This window comes from Lytechinus variegatus, chromosome 12 (assembly GCF_018143015.1).
Source record: "Lytechinus variegatus isolate NC3 chromosome 12, Lvar_3.0, whole genome shotgun sequence".
Taxonomy (NCBI): domain Eukaryota; kingdom Metazoa; phylum Echinodermata; class Echinoidea; order Temnopleuroida; family Toxopneustidae; genus Lytechinus; species Lytechinus variegatus.
In genome coordinates, this window is record NC_054751.1 from 21,056,196 (window position 1) to 21,068,568 (window position 12,373).

The following is a 12,373-nucleotide window of genomic DNA, read 5'->3' on the forward strand; positions in this document are numbered from 1 at the left end:
GCTACATCAATAGAACGAACCATTTATCGCTTCGTATTCAGAAAGTAATATGATTCGAAAGGCTAAAGAAAGTTCTTAATAATATATTATAAAAAGTATATCTTTTACCAGTATGTTTTTACTCTGATATTGACTCATAGATTCTAATGTTGAATATGTATTTTCACATGACGTTATGACTCTTTTCAATACATAATTTATGTAAAATATATCGATGAAAGTCAGTCGATCACCAAGATATATTAAGAGGGTTTAACCGTTATCGTAAAGTGATTTTAGTACAGAATTCGACTCGAAAAGGATATCAAATGACCAAAAGCATAATAACTATTGTAATTTTAATTGATGCACCAATTTTATCCGTTGCCATGACAAAAACAGGAAACTAACTAATATTACTATAAAAATCTATTGAGGCATGCTATATACACAAGATTAACATCATCGTTATGATGACATGTACTTCCAGATAATAAGCAAATCAATTTAGATTTATTGTAGTCTCTGCAGGCCCTAATTAAAAAAAAATCCCATCCCTCACAGGGAGACTTACGAAGGACGCTTAGGTCTACGGATGTTGATGTTTCCTGTGCTGCCCATGCTGCACGGTCTGGAGGTCGGTCAGTGTCTTCTTATGAAGACTATATCGAAGCTGAGTTGTGCAATGTTAATAGCCGGGATGCCAAAGGTCTGGAATCCCGATCGTCATGGTCTTCGTCAGGGTCTTCTGAGGAGGTATATCTAGAACTTGACGTAGCACCTGATGAGTTGAACATTGAAAGTGTAAGGGTTGAAGATGAGACCACTCTACCACCCAGTTCAAGATTAATGGCAGATGGTGCAAATCCTCCGGACAATCTTTCTACTTCCACCAAGAAAGCTTTACCAGGTATACTAGATATAGAGCGATAGCTCTCTATGATGTTACTTTATCACGGTCATGTTTATGGTAATCATGCGAATCATTTCACCTTCCGTTTCCACTTCTACTACAATGAAGAATGTTCATATAAGCATGATGATTGTAACTTGATAATCTTGATAGAAATCATAGTTTCGAATCTTGCCGTTTGTCTTAAAAAATCATTCTTTAAAAAAAACCATATGGTATGCGTGTTAATGCATTTGCCTGTCTATTAATTTTCAAGATCGGCACTTTTGCGAAGGGGAATTCGACACCAATGGTGGAGTGATGTCTGTTTCATCCCATACAATGACCATTCCACCTGGAGCACTGGACACGTCTGTAAAGATCACCCTGAGCGTTCTGAGAGACGTACCCGATGACGTCCAACTGCAGGACGGCGACACGGTCGTTACCTATGGCTTCTGGTGTCAACCGTCCGGACTGCGATTCGCTGCAGGAAAACCAGCGAAATTGACCATTCCTCACAGTGCAAACCTCATCGATCCTCAGAAAATTCAAACAGTCCTCTACTCGTGGAGCCATCATGAAAAGGGTGATTGAAATAAAGCCACAATACCTAAACATTGGATGAGTACTATGATCAGTGTTTTGTACATGCATGTATATGAAAAAATACACGGGGAAACAGTTTTAGAAGAAAACCTATTGATGTTGCGTGTTGATATCACGGGACAAGATATATAATGTTAATTATAATTATATTAGATTGGGTTATTTGCTTAGAATGTGATACGATTGATTATTCCGTTGGTTTAGGTTTAACAATGCACGAACTTATTGTATTCCACGAAGAAAAGCCATCCATAATAAACATGATGATCATTAATCAATTGTCATTATTTAGACCGAGCAATATGGCACAATATTGCACCTCTGTTTTACATAAGCACTTGGGGGAAATTTATCACATTCATGCTCTTTTGTCTCTCTGCCACCGCTCCTGTCCCTACCGGTAAACTATCATGAAAGTGATGCACACCAAATATATTGTAATACTTCTTTATATCGGTAAACCCTTTTAACATGTTTAATAGCTCTTTCATACATGTTCATTGAAACTGTACTTGTGTGGTTGCTGAACCTTTCCTCAGTAACAGTCCTATACTTTTTTTATCGATATTCAGCAGTGATATTCAGAATTGAAAATAAAGAATTATGAATATTTTTTTTTTCAGAATTGATTAACAATATATATTACCAAAATTTCGTTTCGACTTTACAAGATATTTTTCATCACGTGTTACTGTTACATTTTGAACAGATGGCGATGAATCAATGGCGCCTGAGCGTATCGTACAGACGGAACAGACCTGTCACGTAACACCTCACAACATTGAGATAAACCTGGAACATTTTTCTGGAGGGTTTCTTGCTTTCATATGGAATTGGTTGTACATGGATAAAAAGCTCATATCCATCATGCCCTTTCTCCCGAAAATGATGCCAATTTCCAGGAGATTGATAATGGAGCTGAGAATGGTCGACAAACCACATGGCATTTCTTGGGTAAATATATGACCAACTCATTGCAAGGAAATCTCACTGAGGTTTTCACAGATCTTCTATGTTTGTAATTCTATTTGAAGAAAATTCTTACTTTGATTTATAGAGGATATAACTGTATAGCTCCCATTTGAAAAAAGGTACAATCAACATTATAAATGCATTTAAATGTTTACATTAAGAACATTTATTCATGAAACTAATGACCTCTTCAGAGAGTTTAAGAAAATGATGTCCTGAAAAGATCCCTTAGATTGCAGGGATTTAATATAAATCTAGATGGAGTTCATAGAGATCATTCGAATTCTTGGTTTAGTTTGAATCCTACAGATTCATTTCTAAATCTCAAACTATTCAAATAAATCAAATCCAAATCCCCCGAGATTTAAAACTAAACTTTTAGAGTTCAAACTAAATCCAGAATAAGATCGGTCCCTAACTACAGCCCATCTGGAATTATTTTTAATCACTACAATTAATGGACCAGTGAAGCAACATTTAGATTTCCAGCTACACAAAAAAGGTATTAAAATCAAAATAAAAACAAAAATCATGAAAGCAAACGAGTTCAATTTCTTGCAATGAATATCATCCGAACATCGTGTTTGTTCCAGTTGAGATGAAAAAACAGTTATTCACTGTATTCCTTTGAAAATAGCAAACCCAGCAGTTCATACAATTTCAAATATTCCTATCAACAGATATGGATATGTTGGATACTGTCTGAACCCTTGATTGATGCGATAGGTAAGGCCTATAAAGTCTTATAACTTCCCCACCCAAACTTTACTGCCGGGTAATTTGTTTCAGAAACTTTCAGTGTGGCTTGATGATTGTGCTTATGTTTAATATCTACAGAAAGACTTGCATGTTCTGGACCAGACTGCAAGGTATCAACCAGCCAAAGATGACGACGATGAGATGATTGTCGAGGATGAGGATCTTATAGTTAGTCTAACACTGGAGGATGACCCGCCTGTAAACAAGGTGAACTATAAAATGATTGTACCGGGTAACGCTTACAAACACGTTGGAAAACATTTTGTGTACTACGGGCAGTTTCTCAGTCTGTTCCTTATTTGCTATTAGTGATCCTTTCTTTCTGCTCAATGATTTTTTTCCATAATGGAAATGAACGCTCTATAATTCTCATCGAATCTTGACAAAGTAATGTTCAGTCTGGAGGCTCGACTAAAAATATATATATATATTTATCTACAAAACTCAAATGCTTCTTAAAAACGATAATTTCAATCTACTGTAAAAAGATAGGTTTCTTGGTGGCGGATGTTGATCGTAATTGAAAATCTTGTGTAAAGTCGTGCGTTTATAAATCACCCTTTCTGTTCTTTGAAAATTAAGGGTGATTTAAAAAAAAATACCTCCAACTCTTCTCGGAGTCACGTGTGTATGGGGACCTCTTGATATGTTTATGTATGATCAATGTTTCCTTCTACAGGATGTCAAGGCGGAGCTTCTGAAGAAAACTACCAAACATACCGAATATTTTGACTTGGATCTGAACGACAAATTAGACGACTCGCTGGTCATTCTCAAATTGAAACAGAGTCAAATAGAAATGGACATACAGTTCAGGTCGCAATTCTTTGAGGCCATTGGTTAGTTCAAAAACTTCGTTTTATTCTATAGTCTCGGGGATAACACTATAGGTCGCGGTGCAGAGAGCAGATATCACGATTTAATCGGGGGTCGGGGTTGAAATCCTACTCCAGGCGTTAGCTGCAAGAAATTCATCCATACTGTGCTGTCGGGATCTGGCAGGAATTCATTTCTTGAAACGCGGAGCGCGAAACAAAACACTTTACTCTAAAGCGATGGTAATTACACTGCATTATTTTAATGCAGAGAGACTTCTAAAAAAAACTAGCGTGAATCGTTGTGTAAGTAAGAAATTTTACTTGGTTATTAGGTGTTAATTATAGAGGCACAATCATTTGGTTTGATCGACATTTTACAGGGAATATGATCTGGGGCCCGTCGTACAAAGAGTTGCGATTGATCCGCAACAATGGAAAGCCAGCAAAGTCAACATATATAAAATGCATGATTGTTCCAAAAAAACCTAGATATGAATGTATATCCATATAAACTCATTGATTTCTTGACAATTTGGTGTGTTCTCGTTTGTTCACACAGGACATTTTGCAAATTTTCTGTATAAAAAATTATGACACTGATGGATTTCCATAGAGTTACGATTGATTGGATTAATCGTAACTCTTTGTAAGACGGGGCCCTGATGTAACAAACTTATCATGTTTTGTAATTTCGATATCTATTTCACGGATTGCTAAAAACGAAATCTACTTTTATCAGACAGTGAATAATATATCGTCGGCCTTATGCCAAAAGGGCCTCAACTGCTTTTGGCCATTCCGAGATAATGGCGTTTAAAGGTTTTGGCCTCTCTAATAATCAAAAGTTTGTGGTCGTTTTTTTGCTTTTGAAGCCAATTTCGATAAACGTGTTAAGTTATTAAGTTTTACATGAAATGTGTTAAATTTATTATAAAATATTCAGAACCCCTAAAATCGGGTTAAGGCCCTTTTGGCATAAGGCCGACGATATATCCATTCTATTCGTAACTTTATCACCAGTATTACTTCCATGTCATCATAATCGTTATGATTATATCATCGTCGTAATCAGCGCCATTAATAATTTCATTATTGATAATTGATACTGTTGTTATTGATTTATTATAATAACATTTCCTTTTCCCTACTGCTTAGAACGCGATCACTCGGGATCGGAGTGCAACATGCCACCTCAAGTAGAGACGATTGGCCAGTATACAACAACGCCACCACCACCAACAACAACAACAACCGGGGAACAAATGTATAACTTCCCAATATGATATCAAGTTCTTTTGGGTCAAGTACAATCGGGTTGCAATAATGACTGCTAGGTTTCATAACGATTTAGGGTGGTATTGATTTCGTAGTTGCATGGGTCTTAAGAAAAATAACTAAACATCTCAATCGTCTGTTTAAAAAATATCGAATAATACAGTATCATAATGAGTCAAAAAAATTAAAGGGGACTAGACATATGATGTATGGAGGGCCACATTCATATAAGCTGTAAACCATGCGAAACGAGTGAACAAAACAAAAACGCGAACTTTTCAAAGTAAAAGTCTATCTTAAGATTTGACGTAATACTCAGAAAATGATATATTTCCCTCAGTTCTTGTCCCTTTTCTTTTATGTTATCCCTTTTATCCTGACAATATTTGGTCCCAGGCCTAATCTGTACGCCAGTGTAATAATCACTACGTTTTTAATAACTTGCAACTTTCGCATTTCCAGCTGAAGCAAATACTGGAACTAGGACATATATACAATAAGACTATAATGTACTGTATGTGGGAATATTTAAAAGGTAAATTCTTATTCTTTTCTCTGACCGAATTTCAAAATATCTATTTGTCTTGGGAGTCGTAAAATGCAATGGTTCACATTTCTAAATTTGATATCAAAACTGAATTAACATGGAACCTTCATAAAACCCTTCACTGGTTTACACAGTCCCTGTTGGGCATAGGCCGACAGCGACTTGCCATTTAATCACCCAGTTTTTTTTTAATCTTTCCTTTTTTATAGTGAAAATGATGGCGGCATTACGGAACTGTTTCTGGTAGGGTTAGCAGATCAACTGGGAAACCAGGATGACATCGAATTGGTAGCCCTCAATCTGGGCTTCACTCACCAAAAATGGAAGCAATACAGCGATATGAACGGCAATGAGAGAATAACAGGAACTAGAAGAATGCTATTCGATTGGAAAAAGTGCACAGCAAGAGAGCTTCAAAGATCACGTCTCAGGGAGGCACTGGAAAAATCAAATAACTTAGAACTTGCTGAAACCGTTTAACAGTACATATCCGCAACTTGATGGACACAAAGGTTTGGTCATTTTATGGTCAAAATAGCAATTTTTGTGAATATGTGTCCGAGTGACCAAACGGTCAAAATCAACCAATGCTCTAGTGAGAATCTACCGTAATTCTGTTTGATTTGGACCATTTGATTGGTAGGACACTAACCGATAACAGATTGGTGAATTTTTGAACAATCATTTTAAGGCATTTTAAGGGTAACAGAATTATGATATGATATTATGTCATGCATGTGGACCGTCTCCAGCAAAGTGATTTTCTCGCTCAGTAATAGTCAGTTGTAAGCTATCAGAGGCAAAGGGTTAGAAGACACCAGGCGGGCAGTTTGGACCCTCCTTTTTATCCTTTTTATTTATTGACAGTCATGAACTTTAACGCACTGCATTGCGATTAATTTACAGATATGTATTTATATACATGTGGAAATTTTTTATTTTTTACATCAGAGCTCCAAACAAAATTTAACTGTATTACCGAATGATGATGTAAATGAATGATTACCAATACGAATGAATGCTACCAATTAAGTAATCCTTAATGCAATGGAGAGATAATGATCTTAATCTGAAGGTGCATTTCTTATCAAATATTAGTTAATAATAATATAGGTATATTTACCCAGGGAAGCCACTTCAGTTCCGAAAACTGTTCTCCCAGCGGGCCCTGCTATTATTATTACCCCGGCTTTAGCTGGGCTGCCTAGTCGCTCAAAGCATTCAAGGAATAAATTTCTTCCTACCGGGTACCCATTCATCTCACCTGGGTTGAGTGCAGCACAGTGTGGATAAATTTCTTGCTGAAGGAAATTACGCCATGGCTGGGATTCGAACCCACGACCCTCTGTTTCAAAGTCCGAAGACTAATCCACTGGGCCACAACGCTCCACAGCTTTAATCTACAAGATTTTTTTTTATTTCCGAACATCAGCAAGATTTTTTTCTTAGCTCTTCTTTCGTTAATGAATTATGCAATGCATGCGTATGAAACACCGTTAAATTTTTTGACAGCTGACAAACTTAAGTTTTAAAATTTGGAGTAGATTGTTTGATATTGATAGATGCTCTTAAATCTTCCCTATCGGATAACACCAAATAATCAATTTGTTTGTGTTTATGCTTGACCGAACAATTACCTTTTTGTCTAGTGACAAAATAAAAGTGGCTTGCCTCATTAGAAGGAAAAGACCACAATGTAAGCAGCAGTCTGAAATTAGTACACGTACTTCCAATTGACTGACTTAAAGTTGTGGTTAAAGTATGGATAGCCAATTGTTACATAAATCACTAACATATCATGATTCAGCTCATTTTGGCTCTCAAATCATTCATAATTTTCTAGGAAGTAAAAATATATTATTGTCTTCACCATCGATGAATCAGGAAAGAGCACAGTAAACATAATAAACATACAACCTAATAAAAATTTTGATGCTTTTGGCTTCCCATACTTAAACAACAAATTTAAATTTGAGTTTTCAGAATACGGGCCATTATGTTTTACGTTTTCATTTTTATAGACAGTGTTCATGTACCATAATCATCATTATCTATTTGATTTGTTCTTACATGGGGTAACTGTTATTCTCTGATATTCTCAGTATATGGTTAGGCCTAAAGTTAGACTAACTTAAGAGAAAGAGCAACACTTATGGTCTCATGGGCCTAAAACATTCCCCATAGACTCGTGTGTTGAACTGGCACTTAAAAAAAATCATAAAAAATAGGGTGACATTCGGGGGTCGAATGTTTACTACCAGTGGATAGGATATAATATATCTGACCAGAAAAAAGTCCATCGACCGGCTCATTTTAAAAAATAAATCGGCATTTAAGAAGACATCTCTCCTGAGGGATAAAATGCATTGTTTTACTTTTAAATACAAATGTCATTTCAGATATATTTATTTACTCAATTGTGTTCCTTAAATTTATGATTATTTATATATACATATTATATTTTGTAGTATCTTCGACCTTGTTTTGTTATGTTTACCATATTATCATTATGTTCATTATATTACTGTGAAACGGAAATAAATAAATCAAAATCAAATCAAATGCATCAAATGAAACAGTGAAATAGTCTAAATCCTTCCGCCAGTCAAATATAGTTCCAAAGTAGATGATATTTCTTCCCAATTTGGGAAAAGGAAGTTGAGTAGTTACCCTCCATGGATTCAGTGTTAGATGGACAATCATTTTCATACACTTTGTCAATCAGCTATATCGAAATAAAACAAAATGCGAATTGGCTCGAATGAATATATTTTGCCTTCCCGTTCTTAATAGGACGGTGCAATCTGTATTGTAATATCTAATTTTGAGTATATATTTTGCGAACAGGGGTCACGTTGCCAACTGGTCTGAGTCAGACAGTTAAAATTCACCCTATATACGATAACATTACTCGCAGAGTACGACAGTTACTCTGACAGAATCTGTCTGAGTCAGATTAGATGTGGCATGCATTGTACTCTATTGTATGATATATTTTAATGCCGCATCATTAAACATTATATTATAATTAAATCATTCAGAATTTTGCAGTATGATGTACTTTCAGAGGCGGATACCCCCCACCCCCATGCACACCTATGGGAGGGGGGCAAAGTGCAGAAAGATGAAGAGAAGGATCAAGATAAACGAGACGAGAAGGAGGAATAATAATAATAACAATAAGAAGAAGAAATGGAACGAGAGGAGAGAAGAAAGGAATTGGAAAAGAAAAGACAAAAAAGGAGAGGGGATGAATTACAAATTTGAAAAAAAAAAGTTGACACAAATCTTTCAGATCATGTTCTCCCTTGAAGTAAATCTTGCTCAAACATGTCCCGTTTTCAGGTATGAAATATATTCAGAATACAACGAAGTTCAGCTACTTTACCATTATTTGTTAATTTAGATACTTATACTAGTATCCAACACTAAAACAATTGATAGTTTGTTATTAAAGCACCTCTGCCCGTGAATCGCGCTAGCATTATTTTGTTTGATTTTTATTCAAGTGGAATCGACTTCAAAACCAAACTCCTTCAGACCGAGATCGATTGAAAGTATCCCAGTGTGCAGTTTTGATTATGTATTGAAAGTCATATCGCTTTCCTGAATCGTGTTTCCAGGTCTAATGAATTAAAAAAAGTATCAGTTTCATGAAGTGTTCTGACGTCAAAGAGAGTCGCAGACATGCATTTACAATAATTAGCTGCAGAATTGACGGTCAATGTTGTTCTTTCTTTCCACGTTACGCATGAAAGGAAATATTTAACTTCTTGTTAATCATTAATTGAAACGCAACTTTTCTTTGAAGACCAACAAAAGTGTCAATTATTTTGACAGCTTAGTGCTAATTCCCCCTTTTTCAAAGACATGGAGCAAGAATCGATTGATTGATTGCATTTATTCTTTTTCATTCCAAATTTAACAAAAGTTACAATGTAAAGCATAACACAAAAATATCATATACAGAAATGAAAAAAGGGAACCCACTGGAAAGCAAAGCTTGTTAGTATGGGTTCCCTGCAATAAATAGTTAAAGTATATCTTTAACTAAGAATATGAATAATAGCTTGCTGCAAAGGGATTTTTAGTCATTTATTTGTTAATTGTTTCCAGGGGCGCATTTTTCCCGCGCATGTGTGTATTAGAAAGGAGTGTGATGATTGTAAAATTCCCTTAGCATTGTATAGAAAGAGAATTGTTATCTCATTTGAGGGGAATGTTGAATTGCATGTGATTACGCAACATGCTATTGTTGCTATGTTGGGTGGAAGGGAGATTTCGGGTTAGCTTTCATTCGCGGTCATCACACCATACAGGGCAGTAGCATATTTTTTCCCCAAGAATTCCTTTAACACAGAGATTTATAAAACCATATTTTTAGGTGGTCAAAAATTTATTTCCTTACCAAAATCAGATAGGGTTAGTAAAAATGTAGGATGACCTTGGAGCTATTTTCTTTGTTCGCTCGATCGCCTTTATGGGGTCGGATAGGAATTTCAGAGAATTTTCCTTATTTGGTTTAGCTCTGTTTTCGCCTATCTCAAGGTCCATGGTTTTGCTTGCAGTACGCAAGCAAAATCTTAGTTATCAAGTTGAATGATAACTCAATTTCTAAGATTCGATAATTCATAAATATTTGATTATCGTTTCATTATTCTAATTATGAAGGAAATTCATACGTAATCGTTCAGTGTAATTGACATACGATCATTAAGATTTCAAATATTGATGTTTCATGAATATGCAACCATTTTACATGTTATACACGAGAGCAAAGTTCTTTAGAATGTGTAATCATGACGATTACTAGAATAGTCTGAGTAATTCAAATCAGCATGCAAGCTGAGTTAGATGCCAGTTGTTACATTATGTTTTCGAGGTGTTGTTAATTTGAGAACGACTGTGTTGTTTGTTTTTGAGGTGTCGGTGATTTGTTTTTGAAGTGTCGGTGACCGCACTCTCCCAAGAGTAAAACAATAATTAAACAAATTGATTACAAATACAACAAACAATTTTGTTTGCTTTTGTTTGTGTGAAGAAAGGAGACTGAAATGAGATGTAATCATGGTAATATCCACTTTTGACCAACGAACGAAGAGCTGCAAAATATTGCTGCCCCCTACGTTCGTTGGCTCCGACGCAAATCAGAAGTTCCTGGGTTCAAAATCTACACGGGCGGTGATTTCTGTCAGCACGAAATTATTCCATGGCATTATATTGCGCTGATGAGAAAGGAGGGAGTAAAGAAAGAAATCGAAAGATGAGTATAAAACAATGAGAAGTTTAAGCTGTGTAGTAAAAATGGGCGAAATTAGAAGTGTACATATTTTGCAGGCGCATATTCTAGCATAATCTTTAACTAGAAGTGTCAAACATTGCTTAGAGCCGCCGGGTTTCTGTTCCAACCCACGCAGACGTGGTATTAGCTTTAGCCGTCTCAACATAATTTTGGGGACAGAATTTACAAAAGCACCATTTTTGCATTGAGTCACTTCAAGAGCACCAATTTTAGATTTTTGAAATGATAATTTATGCCAATTTTATGCAAACACACAAAATTCATTATATCTCGCTGTAATGAAGAAATAAAAGTTAAATTTTCTTTTCTTCATATGCGTCATTTTTAGACGAAGCATCGAGTGTAAATAGGGAAAATGCTATTCTATACACAATGATGTGTTAATTATATGCGAAAAACGCATATCCCCCATATCTTATGGTATGACATTCAAAAGGGAATAAATCTTTTTCATATTCATCACTTCTGAATAAAACATTAGTTTTGAATAAAATTTTATGAAATCGACGGTGACTGAGAATTTACTTAAGATATTAAAATTTATACAAAAACACATAAATCTATACAGAATTTAACGAAAAGGGTTTTTGTTTGTTTATTTGTTTGTTTTGTTTTTTTTTGCTTGTGCCTCCTAAGATGGAGCACTAAGGGGTGCCGAAAACGAGATGAATCAGTGACATCGGTTCTTAATTAAAAATGCTAATACATGCAAATTTTATGCAGGAAACAAAAAAATTCACATCTCAACAGGGGGGATTATAAAAGCCGAAATTGTGCATGTACGTCATTTCTAGTCGAAGCACCAATTGCAATTATGATTTCATGTAATATCACATAACTATGATTTTATTGAAAATTAATACTTCATGCAAAATAACAAGCAAGTCCACTGTTTTCAAACACGCATTCGTGGGATAGCTTTTAAAAAGGAAATCGTCTTTGCATATTGGTCACTTTTGAATAAAGGATTAAATTCGTTGAAATTAGTGATTGGGACTCATAGAGATGATTATTACTAGTATCTCTATGTTGGGACTCCTCTAATTCTATTGATATTACATGCACTTTTATATGCCAAAATGCAAATCATGAAATTGTATGAGAATAGTGGTGTCATAATTATGTTTTAACAGCACACATTGGACCAATATTTATGCCCTTTTTACACAGGATATTCTTAACCCCGGACTATCGCTAACCCTGTACTATCCTTCACCCCG

General features: G+C 35.4%; 1 protein-coding gene across 1 annotated transcript in view; it reads left to right on the forward strand.

Moving 5' to 3' along the window:
* LOC121425472 overlaps window positions 1–6,955 on the forward strand; it is a 28,502-nt gene extending 21,547 nt beyond the window's left edge. The window contains exons 13-19 of the mRNA XM_041621533.1: window positions 544–889; window positions 1,149–1,460; window positions 2,190–2,434; window positions 3,290–3,418; window positions 3,891–4,050; window positions 5,185–5,293; window positions 6,061–6,955. Of these exons, the coding sequence (XP_041477467.1) occupies window positions 544–889; window positions 1,149–1,460; window positions 2,190–2,434; window positions 3,290–3,418; window positions 3,891–4,050; window positions 5,185–5,293; window positions 6,061–6,331 (1,572 nt within the window). The 3' untranslated portion in view covers window positions 6,332–6,955. The remainder of the gene's footprint in view (window positions 1–543; window positions 890–1,148; window positions 1,461–2,189; window positions 2,435–3,289; window positions 3,419–3,890; window positions 4,051–5,184; window positions 5,294–6,060) is intronic.
* The last annotated feature ends 5,418 nt before the right edge of the window (window positions 6,956–12,373 follow it).